Below are 20,477 nucleotides of genomic sequence, written 5' to 3' on the forward strand. Positions count from 1 at the left end.
GACAAAAAGGGTCTTACTGAAAATGGCCTGCCAGTTCCTGAAAGTGCCATTTTAGCTTTTGGTTGGCAAACATCTTTTTGAAATGAAAACCACTTAAGCACACATCCATCAAGTGACCAAACACATGTATAATCTAAATCCAAATCAGGTGACAACAACATAAATATCTATTTACAGTTGTAGTGTAAAACGTTGTGTACCTTTGTCAGAACATGAAAGTGGCTCTTAAGGATGTTATAATATATTGTACACATACACACAAAAAATATACTCTGGTGGGTATGGATCGTTCTCTTCAAATGCAAAGGGAAAAGACTGTGGCAGAGGAATAACAAACAAAGGAGCCAGACCGTTTTTGACAGGGTTAGATAGACGCATGTTCAAGATGGCCGTAAGTCTACTCAAAGTCAAACTCTCAACTTTAAATTGAAACCAATTCTCTCCAAAGAATCATAATCCTCATCCTGTTATAATTCTCCTCGGTCCAGTGATGAAAACTCAGATTGCTTTAATTATGGCTGAAATCTCTTAACAGAAAATTTGGAGAAGGCTGTCAGAACCTATATCAAAATTCAAGCCATCTCAGTTCTTTTGTTGGAAAGCGAGATGGCGAACACAGAGTTAGGAGGGGTAGGACTGGAGGGGTGAAAGTGAAATAGCATAACTATCTTCCAACAGTAAGATAAGCAAACCAATTAAAAGGATTGTCATCCTGTAATTACCAGAGCGCTCTGTATTAAAAAGGGAACTGAAGCTTTGTTACACAACAAACAGTCATGCTTATAATTTAATATGAATAGTGAGCCAGATGCATGAACAAGACTCTATTAAACTGTTATCACAAGCAGCCATGTCCCTCATTGATTAATGACTCCATGTGTGACTAAGGAAAGGGACTCCATTTCTCAGCATGGATCATAGTCAGCAGTGTTGTCAGTGCAACTAACTGCTTTTAGCTTACCCCCTGAATGGGGCAATTAAACCATTACATGAGGAAACAATACAGTGATTATTTTCCTACGTGGAAAACTGAAGGCTATTAAAGAATAAGAGATTGGTGAAGCCAGATTTGTTTCCCAAGGTAAACACACCTATGCAAGAACCATCTTCAAGGTCAGAGCACCTTCTTGATATAAAATTAATCATTATTTTCCCCTCAGTTTCAAATTTGGTGTTAACTATAAAATCTTGAAAACAGTAGGACCAACAGACAGCCACTGATAAAAAAGTGTGAAAAACACTTATTTTACAATAAATAATATCAACTTACAGAAGGCATAGTTAAGTAAGAAAACACCTATCTTCTCTATATATGCTCTTTCTAGAAAGAGCATTTATAGAGAGAATTTTTATATGTGTATCTGTGTTTGCATAGATACACATACACTCCACACATGACTCATGCAACATGTCTTGATCCTGGCTTTTTGTTAATTGACGATCTATACAGAAAATTCTACCAAAAGCAGCTATAACTTGCTTCTTCCAACTTACAAGCTTCCCGGAGCTTTTCTTTGTCATAATGTAGCCCCTCATATTCTTGTAAATTAATTCTGTTCACTCTGATCCGTAGGCGATCTGGGATGGAATGAGGACTGCAAGAAAAGAAAAAAAAATCTTAGACAAAGTGTTCTGTGGAAGAGCAAAAAGAAAATAGGATGCAAAGTGCTTCTAATCTCCTCTGAAAAAAGAAAAAGAGCAACCCTCTTCAAAACTGGGCCAACTCCTCACAGGCCCATCACTGAGTTTTACAAGATTATGACTACAGACTTCACAACAACATTGGCATTACATCTTATATGACAAGAATGATCAAGAAGCTCACTCCCTGGCTGCACAGTCTGGAATTGCAAAGGTGTTTGTTTCTGAACTCTTTAATCTCTATATAGATATCCCTCCTCCATCCCTATTTGCCTTTTTGTACATCCCTGAAGCCCTATTACAGTCAACCAAACTGCCAAGCTCCGGTTCAGATCATAGTGCCATTCTCAGCTTTCCTGGGAATTCTCTCAGAACATCCATGGGCATCCATCCATCCATCATAGATGGATATCCAAACATCCAGCCTAACCTGTAGAGGATTCTCATTCAGCAGCTGTTCTGAGGAACAGCCAACAGAAATGTGGCTAAGAACTGGACTTCTAAAGTAAAGAGTCCAGTACATGGATCCCAGGAGGACCTTCAAAAGCAAGTAGCAGCACAGGTACCCCATTTCTAAAGATTTCAGTCAGATTTAGATACCTCAACTGACTACGTACTTTTGAAACTCTCAGTGGGTGCCTATCCACAGATTTAAGTGTCCAAAAATTGATGGAAAGTTGTCCTTAAAAGCTTTGCGTTGATTTCATGCTGGCTTCCACCTCACAGTAACCTACTATTTCATTTTGTAAGAGTTACTGAATTCTTTGTAAATTAACATGGCCACATTTGCATTTTCCACCTGTAAAAAGAGATAGATATGCTGTGTATGAAAACACATAAACCAACGTCTGTCCTGTAAGAACTGACCCCTGGCCAAGTTACAAGTAGATTCTTCACTTTGAACTTCCAAAGACTGCTGATTTTCCACGACATTTTTAATCAAGTTAGTAACAGAACTTTGTCAGTGCTATGAACACCTAATATGCACACTGTAAAACAAAAGTCAAAATACTATGCACTGACAGTCATATAAATACTTGCTGTTTTCTTAGTGTCAATTTTAAAGTATCCAACCTACATTTGCATTGCTAGTTTAAAAACCAATCAGCATAAAATACACCTCAAAAATGTAAAAAAAATTTTTTTTAAGTAGGTGAACAATTTTCTTTTTGGCCTGAACATACTGCAGAGCTAACAAAACATGCTTTGTGGCCATCTCTTGGTAGAGCCACTGAGATGGCAATTAGCAAGGATTCCAGAGTTAGCTTATTGCATATTTTCATTCTGTTGGTATAAACAGCTCTGTTGCATCTGGACAGATGAAAAGAATTGAAATGAAGCCCAGTTAAAAAAGCTTGTCTGGTACAAGTCCTTTTTGCCTGAAAAGTGACAAAGGATAATGAATTGAGGGTACCTGTATAATAGGAGTGCAAGTCAACACGCTGCAAAGAGCTGCACTGAAGACATTCCTGTTCTGAACAGGAATTTCTATAGTAATGATGAAAACAACCCTAAAATACATGAAGAACAGCTTAGAAGAAGTCATAAATGCTTAATAGCAGCAGCAAAACTGATGTACTTAGCAGCATATAGGCTGCCCAATGTTTTTCCTGTGCTGATTGACAGGGACTGTTTTGTCAAAGTGCCCCGAGATGTCAGGAAACTGTTCATATGCAAGGTAAGCTTTTATGGTTGGTTTGGCAGACGTCTGGTATAGTAATTTCCAGCGCAGCTTCATGGGGCAACCTTCTATAACTCAGCTGGTTTGTGTTATCCTACAGAACAGCGCTCCCCACCTGCTGGCTCAACAGCTTGTACAGCAACCAGAAGATCAGTGCATGCAAGTGGGGGGTAAGGTGCATAGGTAGAACAAGAATGCAATTACACTGAGTCTCTCTCATCCTCCCCCCCCCCCTTTTTTTTTTTTTTTAAGATAAGTTTAATGTCAGATTGCTGGCTGAGAAGTGAAGAGGGCAGTCTGAGGAATTATGTTCCCTTCTAAATTCTATGAAATGCATGTTTCAAAAGTAAAAATCATGGTGGATTTTATTTTCAGCCAAAAGAAGAAATTGTTTAAGTCAGAAAATACAGCAACGTAACTGCATAGTCTTTGTCTGAGGGGAGGAAAAAATAATTCACTGCACATAGTAGAGTTCACGAGAATGACAGACTGACAGCCCTGAAAAGTGAAGTCTTTTATACACTGGTACAGTACAAGAATAAGTTGTTGCTGCTTTTCCCATAATGTTCTGCCAACACGTGTTATTATGAAAGTAGCTCAGTCTTCCAACCCACAGGTTAACAACCTGGGGATATTTGGCAGGTCTGAGGGAGCGACTGGTGATGAATGACCTCCTCTTCTTCAAATTCAACTGGGAGGTAAGGGGGTGAACAGAGACAGGAAACTTCAGCAACATCTTATTTCTGTTGTGACACCAGAACACACTACAAAGACAGCTGAGAATCCCTATGCTATCAGAGCAGGCCTTTTTTCCCTGAATGCTCCTCACAGGAATTACGAGTTATGAAGAATCTCTGTGTGATATGGACACCTAACCACCAGACACTGCTCTGAGACCTCCAAATCTCATCATCTGAAAAAGCAGCTGGACAGTGAAAATCAGCATCAGCATTCAGGGACTACAGTCCTCATTATCCCTCGAGTTAAGCCAAGTGCAAACCCAAACGAAAAACTGTCTCAAACTGTTATTTCTCCTAGAACTAGGACCAAATCTGAACTGCCATACTGAAGTCTTGGTGCAATCCAAATTGGAACTGCGTAAAAATAACCCGTTCCCAGTTCAAAATAACTGACCAAAAACTGATATCCCTGGGCAGGACTTGTTCAGCACAGCACAGGGAATGTTTGCATTCCAAAGAGGAAACATCTTACTTACTCCTTCCCCTTCTCTTTCATCCATGTGTGAAGCTCAGGTCTCCCCTTTCACGCTGTGACCCTGCGCTGTGATGCCCACTGCTGCTCTCCTTCCCCAAGGGAGAACCAGTTTTGTACAGGTACTTTACATCTTCCTAAAGTAAGCTGGAAGTTGAATTCCTAATGGAAGATCCCTGTCTCCTTGTTCTCTTTGATTTTACCCCTCTGATCTCCCACAGCAGAGACCCGAGGGATATCTGTTCTCCAGCTGCCCATCATATTCCACCGGTCTGGTTTTCCCCTTGCAATCTACCGGAGTCCTTCTCTGCAAGAGATGTATTTGTATATATACTTTTGTACCTCTGTGCTGTGTGTGAGGGATTTACTGAAGCTCCGAGGGCTTCAGTACTTCCCTCTCACAATTCCCCTTCCTCTCCTTTCACACACTGGCATTACTCCCATCCCTTAGTGCATGACAGGAGAGGAGCGTGCCAGATACAGACAACTGGAGACGAGCTATGCATTACTGCGGGAAACATTTGAGACAGAGCAGGGGAGTCTCTCCCCACCTTCCACATCACCCTGTGAGCCTGTCCCAGTCACACAACCCTTTCCACTGTTAGATTTTGTGATCAAAGTATTGTTGCGACCAAATTCACATAGAAAATCTCTGACAGAGGCAGGAATTCAACAAAAATCCTCAGCCCAAATTCAGTAGCTTGCTTATTCCCAAGGCCCTCTATCCTTTCCTTCCCAAGCTACATTTCCTTCAGAAAAGAAGTTAGATCTTCAGTGACAGTAGAGTGTGTTTTGTGTCGCTTTATTCCACAAGCAGAGTCCTCTTTCCACCAAGATTTTTTACTTTCAGTTGAAAATGCAATGACTGAAAATATTTGGATGATTTTCTAAATAGTTATTATTACAAATAATTATCTAAATTATCTACAGAGAAAAGGGTTTTTTTGGTGCATTACTGCACTGTACATCTCTGAGCTTGATTCGACAGAGAAACAAGCACATAATCTTAAATGTACTATATTACTTCAGGAGAAATAGTTCCTTTCCTAGTCAACTGCTGAAGCATAAACAGTTGGCAAGAGTCATCATGGTTTCCTCTTTTCTTCTCCTCCTCCTTGCCATCCCCTTCCTTCAAAGACATGGAACATTAAGATGCTATTTCATAAATAGGCTATATGTGTTAAAATACGCAACTGGAGAGAAACAGGACATGCTGTTTTAACCACTTGAGAAGTTTAGTGATCCTAGTCATAAAAATGTAACCTTGGAAACAAGAGCTCTCTAGATACTAAAGTATTATCAGAAACATCAGTGCTAAGAGGTCCTTTCTAAGGGGCAGAGGTTTTATACACTTAGCTAAGTCCAGTCACAGGTAATACAGTTACAACTGCAAAATATATAGACAGCATTAATTCAGTGACCAAAATCTTTGCTATCTTACAATATGGTTGTTAGATGCCATATTAATGTCTCCCTAACTTTCACTACCTATTCAATACAGCTGTGGCTCTAAAGATTCGCTATGTGAATATTCACTTCTTGTGCTATCAGACTGGCAATGGACACAGCGCAATATCGTTCTCATCACCCAACTAATTAACTCATTCACTCACACAGCTCACGAGCTCCATATAGAGCTCTATTCAATGCAGCTGAGCAAAACACTTCCACCATCAATACTTCTGCAGTTTTCACATATACTGTATAATAATTCATATTATTATATGAATTGCACAATTATTCTTGTTTAGACAAATTCAGCATATTCAGAAACAACAAAACTCAAGCACACAAGTGCGTCTATGTAAAAGTTAATAATATGGTGATGAATGTTGCTGAAAGCAAACATTAGTATTAATAGAAATGGATGTTTCTAAACACTGTATAATACAATTTGCCCAATTGTAAGCAGAGGAAGAAAAGCTCTCCAGACAAGACAGTAGACAATTTACACAAAATTTGGAAATTGCTGCACTGCAATTCAACTTAAAATATTTAAATAACTTTCTTATACCTATTTTTCTTCAAAGTAGTGTATTACAAATAAATTAAAATACAGATGAACAAATTCCATTATCTCCTAAAGAACCTAATTAAGAACCTCATTCCTCAAACACACAAATCCACAGAATTACACCCTAAAGGTCATATGCCTCATGGGACCATAAACAGAGATTCAGGTCAACGGAAATGTTTTGTTCAGTCACGTCCATTAGCCAAAATGGTTTCATTTAAACACAAACCTAAATATCAGTCCTCCCAAATTGGGAGAATGGATAGGCTATTTTGTCATATTGAATTTTTTGTGATGGACTTTTGATTAGCATGGACCAGAAGTGCAAGTTGGGGGCATTACTTAATAACAATCCAAATGAGCCCTGTAGAAAAACCATGCATAATATTCAGTTGGAACAATCTTTAAAGGATTCTACAGAGATGTTGTCAGGTCCCCTCAGAATTACTCTAATCCCTCCACATCAAAAATTATGTAATTTCAGTAATAGCGGTTATTTTCTTTCTTCTTTTTTAGCTTCCAGAATGGCTGAAAAGTGAGAGGAAATTTTCTGTCAAACAAATAGCATTTGACTTTGCACAAGGACACAGAGGTCAACACAGGTATTGATTAATGAAAACAACATGTTTCCGGCAATTCTTAAAAATTTTAAACAATCATAACACAAATAGTTAATGTGTGTATATATGTGTGTATATATATATATATATTATATTTTTATATATATATATTTTTTTTTTAAGTCTACTCCTCTGTGAGAAGATATCCATCCCCTGATACACCAGGGTACACATTAGAATGAGAACCACTCTTTGTACAGGAGCAGGTCTCAGAAAGTCAATATCATGCTAGATAAACTGCTTATCATGTGAAGTCATTTTTAATTTCCACTGCTGGGAATTGCTTACTGAACAAAGGCACACATTTGTTTTCCTCTTAAGCCTGAACTATAGCATTCCTGGGATTCTAGAAACGTGACCTAAAAAACAAACACAGAGCTTTCACTGGAAAAAACTTGAAGGGCTATTATTATTATTATTTTAATGTATGTCTCCTTTCACTGTATCACTTGTGGTTTGAACCCACAGAAGCAAAGCTGCAAGTACCTATTCTGAGACTACCAGCAGAAACTGATCTGCCTCCATTCCCCAGGAGAACACACTCAGCTTTTGATGAAGCTGCAGCTTCATCACTCCCCTGCGGACCATGCAGCAGCAGGTGAGAGGGTGCCAGCCAGTTCACTTGGAGCACAGCTGTTTCTCCTCAGCTACATCCTCCTGCCTCCAGTCACCCAGGAAAGAGAAAACAGGCAGAGTGGGCTTGGGGACAGATCTTGGCAGCCCTGTTCAGCAACTGAGTAACACTTCTTCTATGACACCAGGTTGATTCAACTGGAAAAAGAAACCTTTCAATTACATACACCCTAATTCCCATTCCAATTATTTATAAACTCTGTGAACCCTTTCTTATTCTTTGTGCCTGCATAGAGAAAAGAAACCACAATAATAATAAAAGCAGCCCAACAATTCAACAGAATTCAATGAAATTTCTGATGGATTTTCCAGGATACAGCCCACATCAAGCTACACAGGTACATGTTTTGATATGATTCAGTAAACAGAAACAGAAATTCTCTCTTGCCCCTCCCTTGCAAAAATTAAACTTTAGAAAACACCATGCTCCTCCGGGGCATGTTTGCTGTGACAGATTAATGAATTACCTATCTCCTGGAGAAGAAATAAACATGCAAAACTAATTAAATGTTCCAGTGTTTAGATCAATTGGAAAAAGGAAAACAGCAACCAGAGAAGAAAAAGAAATTAACCTTACTTTTGAGATCTCACTGGCAGTAAAAATAAGTGCATTTTTGACAGCTTTTATCTATTTAGAACATAAGACCTGCAACAACAGAACAGAACCATCTAGCTAGTATCCAGCCTCTTCTGATGGACAAATTTCAATGCTTCTGAAAAGTCTGCTGCTATTTTAAAGCAAAGCTCTTGCTAAGCTCTTTACCTAATTAATACCCCCAAAACATAAGCTCCACCACATAAATATTTTCTTCCATTTGATGAGCATATCCCAAATCAGCCAGGTTACCCCAACTGTGAACCCTGCACTTTCTTATATTGCACTTGCTTCAGCAAGTGCCCAAGTGTTTTGCTGAATAAAGACTAGACCCACGCACATACTTATACATGTGCCTAAGTGCCAGGTAGAATCTTGGTGTTCATTTCTCTTTCTCCTTTATCACGGTAGCTACACTTCTCTTGTTTTCCACTTCCAAACACTGTGGATTCTCCCATGGCATCTCCCATGGATCCCGCTAAACAGGAGCCTGCACACTAAACAGTGAAAACCAAAAAAGACAAAAGAGACTCTCAATTCCCTATAATTCATTTAAGGGAGAAAAATAAAAATAAAAAAAGTAACTTTCATCCTTAATTATGCACTTGGAGAATAACTCACTCTCTGTAAAACTTTCTCCCTTATGTCTCTTCTCCTGCTGTTCTTTTAGGTTTTCCCCCTATAGACAACATACATATTCAGCCCAACCCACAAAGCTGATTTTATCTGGCATTTGAACTTTGAAAAGCAAACATGATTTCGTTTACTCCTTTGCTATCCACACAGACACTGTGTGCACACCCTGCTGCAATCACTACTCAGTCAGCTCTTTTAAAGAGTATTCACTATTTACTAATAAGGCAATACTTGTGTTTTCATTTATGCAGATTTTCTAATAAAGATCACAGCATGCCCACTGTGCTTATGCCACTTGTAAAAGGACTGTAGGAGCTATGTAAGTCAATTATTTTTAAAATGGTAATTTTTTTCAGAACTCCTTTGCATCAACCACACAACTCAAATATATTACCACATGTGCATCTTTCTTATCTTAACTAAACATCCAGCTGGCAAATGCAAGTCTTCACCTTTAAGAGCCTCCATTAAAAATACAGCAGTTCTATTTACCTACGCATCCTGTATAAACTTTTGAAACAAACCACACTACAATTCTATTATCTCTGCAACAAAAAACATATGTGCCTAATTTTGGCTACCCAAATTCCCACGCATTGACTGCTCCAGGAAACTTAAATTTATCTAACATAGGCTGTACACACACACACACACACACACACACATATATCAATCACTAAGACTCCACAGTATCTGCCCTCTGTTCAGTAGTGACTGGAACACAGGCTCTTTATACATTTTTCAACAAAAAAGAAATATTCAAACCTCAAAGCCATCACAACCCAAATCAAATTTCCCTAATACCTCATGGGTACTTATTTTAATTTGCCAGACATTAATTGGCAGCCACAGTGCAGCAGCATGCTTAATTTATTTATTTATTTATTTTACAGATTTCAAGATACAGAATATCTTTGACTTACAAATTAGTTTAGGGCTCAAGAGTCTCTCTCTCTCTCTGTTTTATCCTGACAGCTGATATCGAATGGAGCATTCTAACTGTAACAAAACTTGGAGCTCATTTTCCAAGGGATATTCCTTAACCTGGGAACAACCGCTCTTCTCCTACATCCCAAGCTTGCTTAATGTTCTGTGTAAGCAATAAAGCGTACCTCAGGCTTTTTCTAGATGCTTTCTTAGGATGCTGCATCAGTGCAAGAGACATACATTATTTGTATTACTTTCTGTTCCTCAGCAGAGTACAACAAATACAATCTAGGGATAAAGCATACAGATTGGATAGTTTCCCTTGTTTGCAAAATAACGATGACAAACTTGCAGCTTTCTGAATTTTATGCCTTTTAAAATTATTCTCTGAATAATTTTCCCAAGTAATTCTCCTTTTGTTGATCATTTATATGCCACCTATTGCAAGTGCTCAGTCTTTAGAGCAGAGGAGTGTTGGCTGGTTTTCTTTTAGCACACACCATTTATTTTCTTCTATGATTGCACAGGAATTGTGCTTGAAATCAAGTTTCTGCTCTGAATACCTGCTCTGAAATTTGCCATTTTCCAACATTTATTTTGAATTGAGAGTCTCAATGGTTTGAAAAATGTCCTGCATAACATTGGCAAAGTAAGCAGACAAAAGGGTTGTCAACACAATGCAAAACAAGTTTCTTATTTGACTGAATATTCACAAAGTGTTTCTAAAGGCAAACTGTACCACCTGCATTGACATATTACATTACACTTTTTTTTTTATTGTGAACCTACACAGGTTTTGACAATATGACATTTTCATAAAGGGGATGAATAAGTATATAAACAGCATACAATGGGTACAAGTATCTTTAAGTGCCAGTTCAACGCATTTTAAAAATATATTAGATTCTTGAATAATTTAGCTACTATCTAGCAAGTTACTGCATTGGAATTGCTGACAATCAAAGTATTAACATGGGTGTGGGTTTTCCATCTTCAGAGCAGCTGCAGCCAATATCATGTCACTCCTTTGGGGCACCAATTTGCTATTTGGACCAGTTATATATGAAGATGCTTTTTGGATGAGTTGATTCACAGTACATTTTTGTTTAAAACCAAAGACAAAAATCCTAGCTACGTATCTTATCAGCTCACGGAAGAATAATGTTGTAGCCCTTATCTGAGCTATTTCCAGGGATGGTGCCTGGCACTTGACCTCAGACCTTCCTGTCACTGTGGCTTTGTCTGATGATCTGGACTCCTATTTGAACCTGGTTACCGTCACTGACCTGCCCTGCTCACCTCGCTCAGGTACTGTGGGACTGAGCCCCTGCTGGTGAGGCCATGGCCCTGCGCCTGCTGGGCTGTCACCTCGGTTCCCAGTTTCCCTTCCCTCAGGGAGCAACTGCCCCTTGCTGCTCTGATGCTTTCACTCCCAGCAAGAAGTGAAGAACACTGCTGCATCCACTATAGGGTCAACACTGCTGTAAGCATTAGTTTGGGAGAAGAAATTCATTTAGGAGATGCATCTTCCCACAGCACATGCTACTACAAAAGCTCTCCTCTGCCAACTGAAAAGCAGAAATGAACTCACAGAGCCAAGAAGTACATGAGAAAGGTCAAATCCAGAGAAACAACTCCTCTTTGTCATTGGATCTGCTTGTCTGGGAAGAAAGTGTTCTTACTGCCCTCTCCTGGATGAATGATGCATAGGGTAACAGTGACATATTATGGAACTTTCAAAGGAAGAAAAAAGCCAGATACTCACACAGTGAAGGAATCGGGGGGAGCCGAGACTCTCCTCAGGTCAGCAGAATGCACTTTATGGATACTAAGGCAGCAGGAAATGAGTAGCCAGGAGAGAGGCAGAACAAAGTGTGAACGGACAAGGAGAAAGGTAGGGGAGAGACAGAGAAAGAAAGAGTGGAAGAGAGAGAAGGAAAGAGAAAGACATACAACATTTAAACAGAAACAAAAGGAATGTGTCACGTAAGTTGAATGAAGAAACATGCAGAGCTTCAAGATCACACTAGGAAGCCAACAGAAACCATGCAAATGGGGAAATTCATTGCTACATGACACACAGGGGCTAAAGACACAAGTGAGGAAGCCTTGTGACAAGTTGGGCACACATCTATACAAGGAAGATGAGGAGCGCCAGGATTTGTGTCCCACAGGCACTTAAAAATCTCAAAACTTTGGAAGCGGGTCCAGAAATGCCAATGACAAATTGTTCTCTCCATTCTTCCTTCATGTACCTTAGAGAAACATGCATTTCATATATAGTGGCTCCCAGGGCAGACTGCTGTAGTGTTTAAATTCAAATGGTCCCTCTATTTCTCTCAATGGTATGGAATATATTTACTTATAAATTCTTCCCTCTTCTTCTTTCCCTTCCATCATGCAGAACATTCTTCCTCAACCCAAACTAAGAGCCAGTGAAAGCACAACACCATCTTTTGGGGCTCAGAAAATGATCATTTACTGAAACTTACTAAGCAGCACACTAAACTATAGCTTCTAGTCAGAAAATTACTCTTGAAAAACTGAGCCACAGAACGTCTTCTTATTCCACACACACTCTGCTTATTGCTCACACAAGACCACATTCTTGGCTTGATCACAGAAAACCAAGCTATATGTTATCTTTTTCACATATTCCCATGATCAACAATGAAGATTCAGGAATCAGAACTTAGCTGGCAAGTCTTCTGAGGGATGGAGAATAAGAACACAATGCACTCTTGTAGCAAAACTGATTCTGCTGATCTGACTGTAGCAAAAACTTGCTGTTGCTGGTACATTTATCAAACACAATGGGGAAGACAAATAGAAAAGACATGAGAAGAAAAGAAACTTACCATTTTTCCACAGCTCTGCCATCTGCCTTGTTTCAATCCACAACCAAGTGTAAACAGTATCACCTGGTACTGCATATTCCTTGCACTTAAGAAGTTGTTTCTGGTTTGAAACACTTCATTGGGTCATTAGTTATTACCATTATAGAGTCATCCATTGTAGGATGAAGAGGAGATTATGTTTGCCTTTTTATGTTTGGACGGCCTTCATTAGAAACAAACTAGAAACAGCATTGTAAATCTATCCACCACATAATGACTTTCCTCCACTATGTTCCAACTCCAGATTTTAAAATCTGATCAGAAAAGCACAAAAACCACAAACAGGTCATCTTCACCTGGTTAGGGTACCCATATAACCTGGATGTCATATAAAAACAGCTTAAATTTCAAAACGAAATACTGAAAAGTGAATGCTTAAAGGACAATGAAGAAACAAATATTATTTGTAGCAACTATTCCTTGAATAATTTGAGATAATTAATATACTGAGAAAAAAATCACTATTATTTTTGTACACAATTCACTAGTAGAAAAAAAGATGAAGTAACTGAATACAACCTTAATTGCCAAAAATTTGCCCAGCTCAGACAAAATGCAGTATATGAGAAATTTACTTTGTGCCCTAATAACTTAAATGAAGCTGTTCGCATTGCTGCTGCCATCAACAGGAAAGTGAGGCTTCTTCGATTCAAGCAGCCCTACAGAAATACCATATTTGTGTTCCTCAGTCTGATTCTACAGTCAAACTCTTTTTAAAGACCAAAAATTCTTATTACAGTCAAATACTGCTGTTTAATTTTTCTCCACACCTTGAGAAAGGCAAATTATTCAGTAACATAAAACAGAAAGACTCAACTTCTAAGACTTTCAACCAGGGAGGTCTGCGCAGAACTACATGAGGTAGTTACTGTGCAATTAGAAGCTGCTGGAAGCACAGTAGTGGGAAAATAGGGAGGAAAAATAGGTCAAACAGAAGACTTGATCCCTTTTTCTCATATACAAGTTGTCCTGTCTGGGAGTGGGCACAGGTTTTGAAGGAAAACAGTTGCAATCAGGAAGATGGACAACTCTGACAGTCAGAAGAGAACAATGTTTCTAAGGCTCTCCCTCTGTCCAGAGAAGTGTGGAATCTGTTCTTCTCACTGTAGCTACATAAAATATGGACTCTTCAACTTTAAGATACTACTATTCTCTGGAAAAACAAATGCATCCACAAGGCAGATGAAAAACTAACCCCTGTAAACCCCCTCTCACTAAAAAACAGAATAAAGAAGAACAGGATACCAAAAAAAAAAAAGAAGCAAATTATAAGACTTCTTAAAAATCCGTTTTTTCTACTTGTAACATTAGATTAGCTAAAGTTTCAAATAGAATTCCTACTGCTCTCCTTATCCTCCAATAACATCAAAGCCAACAGTATCAGAATTCTGAGTTACTGTGATACGAGAATTTTTTAATCACTTTCCTTGCAAGGCACTCAAGAACAGCTATCTAACAATTGTGGGGATAGCTCCAGAACTCATTACTAATCTCACACATCTAATATGCAGATGATGGCTGTCTTAAGAGAACAATCTATTGTGTTCAATCAACAATAATGATTTCTGGGAGATTTCAATGGAATGGGGAGATATACTCCAGATATCAAGTTAAGAAATGTAGATAAACATGCTTAAATGAATTTCTCTCTATTGCAAAATTCTACAAAGCAGTGTCATAATGAATGGAATTCGTACATGCTTAAATGCCTCCTAGAGTTTTACATTTAACATGCCATTCAGGGTTTATCACACCAGGAAATTCAACTATTTCTCATTCCCCTTCAACATCTGAGACATACACACATACGCATATATACACACCATTCCTGTTAAATGAGACTGAGACTGGGGTCCTTGATGAATCATTTAAATTTTTCTGTAATAGAGGTCTGTAGACAAATATCTCAGCCAAATCAAAGAACTCAGCCAGCAATATAGTCTGACATAGCACATTCAAATCCAGCTAAACAACAAAGGATATTCTTTTGACAACTGGCATACACTAGGAATCTGTATTTCCCTACCACAGTTTAAATTCAGATCTCAGACTCCAGGCCTGCCCATACTAATTATCACATCGAAGTGCCTGCAATTCTTTCTTTTGTTTGCATTAGCCTGCTGCAGTCTAGAAAGAGATGCCCCAGGATTGTTCTCTGCCACATCCTACTTCTCACAAATGAGTGAGGAGTTGTGGCTGGATGAAATTGGGCATCAGTGCTCACAGGCAATAGTCTGTTATTCTTCACTGTTCAAGAGAGATGGCTATATCTTACATATTTTTCAGACAACTAAGAATTGCACATTACGGATATGGGCTTCTACTGAAGCTTAAAGTATTAGTCTCAGTAAGAGAACACAGAGTGGCAAACCGAATAGGAAGGTGTTGGAAATAACCAGGGAGGCTTTGATTACGTGAACAGATTAACAACCACAGAATGACAAAGCTCTGTAGGGCTAGAGTTAAGGTTTGAAGAGAAGCAGTATTTTTCACTAGATGATACAGTCTGAAAAAACAGACAACCTTTAAGGCACACCTGAAGATAAAAAGTTGTGCCTGAGACCTTGCCTTTTTTTCCTACAACTATATGAGTTAGTCTAATGAAAGGTTTTACCTCACTACACAAACCTTGCCTTACTTCTATCCTGACACTGTAACAGCTGTAACAGTGAAAGCCCCACCACTTCTTGCCAGAAGAGTGAAACCCTCAGCGCATGGCTGTTCGAATGATATGTGGATTCTCAACAACTTTAGGCCTGTATATCTTTGTATGCCCTACGAGATAGCCTGTCTTCAATTGCTTCAAGAATACTTGATGAAAAAAACCATAGGCGTTTATCACTCACCTTAGCAGCAATGAAAGAATTCTTAGAAGTACAATAATCAGCTCTGCAGAATATTCTAAATTATTTTATTGGATGACCATTTTCTCATAGGTCAAAATTCTAATATTGATGGGGATTTTTTTTACTATTAAAATACCTCTATAGTGCTTACAGATGAGGTTATAAAATGAAGGCTAGTCCTGTCTATTGTCCTCTTCAAATGTTCCTGGTTTCCAGTTATTCTAATTTTTCTGTACTCTTCTTTACATTACGTCAGTGCTACCTCCACCTCATGGCATACATTTTTTTCTTTCTGATCATCTTTCCTTATCCTTCTCCCAGTCTCTAGTTGGGAGACAGACATTCTGGGAGAATCCAGACAGTCTAATGCTAAACTTCAATATTGCAATCTTCTGCCATTGCCCACAGAAGACGAGTGAAAGTGTTATTACTTTTAGCTACGTTGTACTGAATTTTCTCGTTGGGTTTTAATACTGGTGCAGTATTTCCTATAAAGTGCCCTTTCCAATCATCCAGGCCCTCCTCTATTAACAGTTCCAGGCAGCAATGCACAACAGAGACCACAAGATGTCCTGAGCAACTCTTGATTGTTGCAATTTGCTACAGGGTCTCCAATGGGGCTAACAATCAGATTAATAAAGTTCAGAAAGCAAATCATAAGAACTTCTTACAGGGGAAATGGCATTTATATGCAAATCTGCCATAAGCCTTACTAAGAGGCACACTGCTGAGCCTGCACAGACCTCTCTGAATGAACAACTGAAAGATTCAACAGCTTTCCAAAAGCAAGGCAGAGGGGTACCCAGAAGATTAAAGAATAAAATAAAATTGGGTAAATATTTACAACTCAGTAGAAAGAATGTTCAGAGGGAGGTGTGAATTTTTATTTTTAAATGCACTGCAAGTCCAGTCCATGCAAAATCCATGACTGAATATGCTGCCCCAGAAGCACCTCCTGGCATTAGGACATGCACAAATCCAACTCACTCATTCAGCAAAGGCATGGATGTTCTCCTCTTGCTCTTCTGTACCATATTGGCCTGGTTCCTTAAGGAGATCCGAATGAGTGAGGGAGCTAATCGACATGGCTCTCCATCCACTTGCATGGGGATAGACTTGTATGTTAAAAGTGTCACCTCACGGCACTGATGCAACCTTTCTCCATGACCACCCACCTGGAGAGCAGCCTGTAAAACAAGAACAGGAAAGAGAACATAAAGACACTTCAAAACAGATATTTAAGGCATTTAACAATTCCAAAATGCATAGTTTTGCTGACACTGTCCATTAAAAAGCATTCCAAATGCAAACAAAGCAGTCCTGCTGTAAGTGGTTTATTCCATCATGTAGATATTTACACATTTATCAGACTGCACTCTGAAAGCAACATCATTTGCCAAGTTGAAGAACACAGTGCAAAACACTCACTATTGTTAAATGTGTCCTCACTAACTTTGTAGAAATAGTAGCCCTCCCTAAGCTAAGCTGGGAGAGTGGGTTTGCAGTATGGATTCAAGTGAGTACCAAGGTATGGTACAGCTGAAGCTCTGTAGAGGGTCTGCATAAGGCATACTAATGAGGCACAATGATTGTATTTTTATTCAAAATTGAAAAGTAGGACTTAAAGTTTCACATAGAAAACTGGTTGGCAACAAGCAGATGAAACAGAGCAGATACCTAACTACATGCTTCGTTACTTCATTACATGTTTTGTTACTTCAGTATGTGTCAAGCATACTATACACACATATAAAAAAGAGATACAGGCATGCACAAATGCATACCTGTGTTCATTCTTAAAGGTTTTAACATTTGTTTGCCAGGGGGTGGGGTGGACTGGGGTATTTGTTTGTTTTCACGCTAACTGTAATGCTACTAATTATTTGCTCATTAAAACAAGAATCATCATCGGGTACATCTGGGAGACAGAAAGATGATTTCCCCTTCCTGAAAAAAATACATCTCTTAATATGAATACGATGCATCTAAAACCCTTGTTATGAGAGCTTACACAATAACTCAATATCAAGACCAGACAGGTTGAAAAGAGCAAGCAGAAGAACCTTGTTAAAAGCAATTAAATACTGTGTTCAAGAATTTATTTGAAAGAAATGAAACAATTAAGAGGGCATGGGCAACAGAGGGAGAGAAAAAAATGGTACTACCCTGTATAATGCCTACATCTCTTCTGAGACACTCACTAAAGCAAGGTTCTCTCTGCAAAACAGTAAAAACAAATAGCAGAAACAGAGCAGTCTACTTAAGCTACTTGGCTTTCACCTAGTTCATCACCCTGCTACCTTACATCTTTTCCTGATTTGGGCTTTTCATTTTTAACTTACTTTCTCTTCATGAACATCACCCTGCAAGCTTGTCCCCTTATTCTAATATATGAGGCCACTTTGCAACTCAGGTTAGAGGTAAAATTCCAAGAAGAGGGAGAAGCAGGGAGAAACAGATGCCAGAAAAACAAAAAGACAAAGTCTTTTCTAATGAATCTGGCAGATTCTTCAAGTTTTAAGCAAACATGTTTGGGTATAACTAGGAATATGATTATTACCTATCATTGGTCAGATGCAAAAAACTCCTTTATTAATATTACTACTAACAGACAGCTGCCTGAACAGAAGTCAAGACCTTAATACTCCTGCTCTATATGCTTAATATTATGGATCAACTGATAATATGATCAATAACATTCATAGTACTTAATTCTTACAAAGTACTTCTTTTCATCAGTGTCTCAGACCTTCTTAGGTGTGGTCAAGCACATCTGGGAGTCATACAGAGCAAGCTAGGATTATAGCTAGAAGTTTTAGAGTTGCAGTGGTTCCTCAGCATCACAGCCAGTGTAGACCCTCAGTTCTGAACTAGGCTTCCTTTAGAAAGAAATGGCAGGTCAAAGGAGCCTACTGTCCCAACTGAAATTGCTGGTAGCTTTTGAGATCACTCTAGCCACTGTGATATTGGTGGCAAACCCAAGACAGACTGTAGCTCAAAACTAGCTAAACATTTTTATTTTTTTCTGTCAACAATAACCAAAAATTTCTGTTTTTCTTAATGTATTTTTGATTCCCAAGAAAGAAAGAAAACCAACTTTTGAGAATATTAAATATGGTCATTGAAATCCTATGTATTTCTTGGTATTTTTATAAATGTCTATCCAATTTCCAAGAGAGAAGATCAGCACCGTCAGTTAAATACAGCCTTTTAAGCTGTCAAGAATGACCCAAATTTATGCAAAACTTCAGTATGTGGATATTGCCTTCAAAGTTTGTTAAGTTCCAGTTCTCTACACTGCAAGCAAGCTGCAGGTCACTTCTACAGTCTGATGATCAATATGGTTACAGTATTTTTCATTTCCTTCAATTGAATATGACCTTTTTGTTCCAAGACAGTTGACAATATACTCATCTGGGTAGCATGTAATTATTTGCTAAGTACTGCTTCTCTAAAATTCAGAAGCCAAAGTAGATTTTCCACACTATTTTGAAATAAACATTTTTATCTGTCAAAAGAGTTCATTTTTAAAATAAAAATATTCACTATGGCATATAATTTTATATAAATTTTTCTATATTTGTTTCTAATAGCCCATTTTACAAAAAAAATTAATTTTTATGCCATAGATTGAAATACACAAAAGCTAATAAGAAACAGCAGTAATTATTTGATTGGACTGTTTGCACAATAAAAATATGCATACATGCTGATTTTTACTGTAATAATCTTTCCATTTAACTTCAGAACACTTTAAAGCACTCCTAAATATGTACAAATTAGCAACTGTTTGCAAACAAAGTTTTAAGCATTAAATAACAATTTTCTCTCTTTTTTTTTTTAAACTATAATTTGTCCTCCTCATTTAAAAACTAACAACAAAACACATTTTGGCCTTAGATGAATACATGGAATCATAGTTCTTCTTCAGTAGTGAGGATAACTTTGCACTCTATAACACTGCCCACAGAATGCACCAATTTTGTTATCACCTGCAGGAAGGGTATCACCTGCAGTATACTCACCAGTGAGGCCATGGTAAACCCAATGACTTCAATGTAGCCATCATCATGGCGCTGAGGCTCAAAGTCTCTGTGATCACCAGGGTTTCCCCAGGGCATTGTGCCAGCACAGTACCTACAGAGAGAGGTTTGGAAAACAAGGTTTGAGAAAGCGTACTCATAATTTGCCCTGATGGATCCTGACTATTAGCCTGACTATTGGCCTGTTCTGCTATCCTCCAGGAGAAACACCCAAACATCTATTCCAGGTTCAGTTCAGGAACTGTTAGAGTTAATGCTGGCAAGGACTGGACAAAAGGGAAAACCAGGCCTCTAGCTTCAAAGCTGGTTCAGTATCCACCAAGTTTCTCCACCATGATCTTTGGCAGGTTCCTCTGTGAGAGAGGAAAAAGAAGAAACAACAGGCAGTGGATAACAGAGCAGCAGCACTTTGCTATCCCCACTTGCTCCGCTTTCCGCGGATCAGCTATTGAGCTACATTTGCACCTGGGGTGCCTTGCTGGAAAGCTGCTTTTCCCCTCTGCTCAGCAGGCATGGGGCTGCAGCAAGGACTCCAGCCTGCAGAGCTCCATTTCCTCTCTCCCTGCTGGCTCAAAGCTCTAAGAGCAGAAGAAATGCAAAACATAAGACAGCTTGAGGAGGCAGGGGAGAAAGAAAAAGAGGCAACAGCTGCAGCTGTTGCATCTTTATCTTTTCTACCCTTAAAGAATGGATGTAAAAGTGATCTAAGAGTGATAGAGGGGGAAAACTTTG

General features: G+C 38.6%; 1 protein-coding gene across 1 annotated transcript in view; it reads right to left on the reverse strand.

Annotated features, from left to right (window-relative positions):
- Positions 1-20,477, reverse strand: part of DGKI (diacylglycerol kinase iota) — a 220,630-nt gene that overhangs the window by 70,042 nt on the left and 130,111 nt on the right. Inside the window, exons 20-22 of the mRNA XM_067289862.1 lie at positions 19,728-19,839; positions 16,690-16,889; positions 1,495-1,595 (exon numbers count right to left, since the gene is read on the reverse strand). Of these exons, the coding sequence (XP_067145963.1) occupies positions 1,495-1,595; positions 16,690-16,889; positions 19,728-19,839 (413 nt within the window). The remainder of the gene's footprint in view (positions 1-1,494; positions 1,596-16,689; positions 16,890-19,727; positions 19,840-20,477) is intronic.

This window comes from Apteryx mantelli, chromosome 1 (assembly GCF_036417845.1).
Source record: "Apteryx mantelli isolate bAptMan1 chromosome 1, bAptMan1.hap1, whole genome shotgun sequence".
NCBI lineage: Eukaryota > Metazoa > Chordata > Aves > Apterygiformes > Apterygidae > Apteryx > Apteryx mantelli.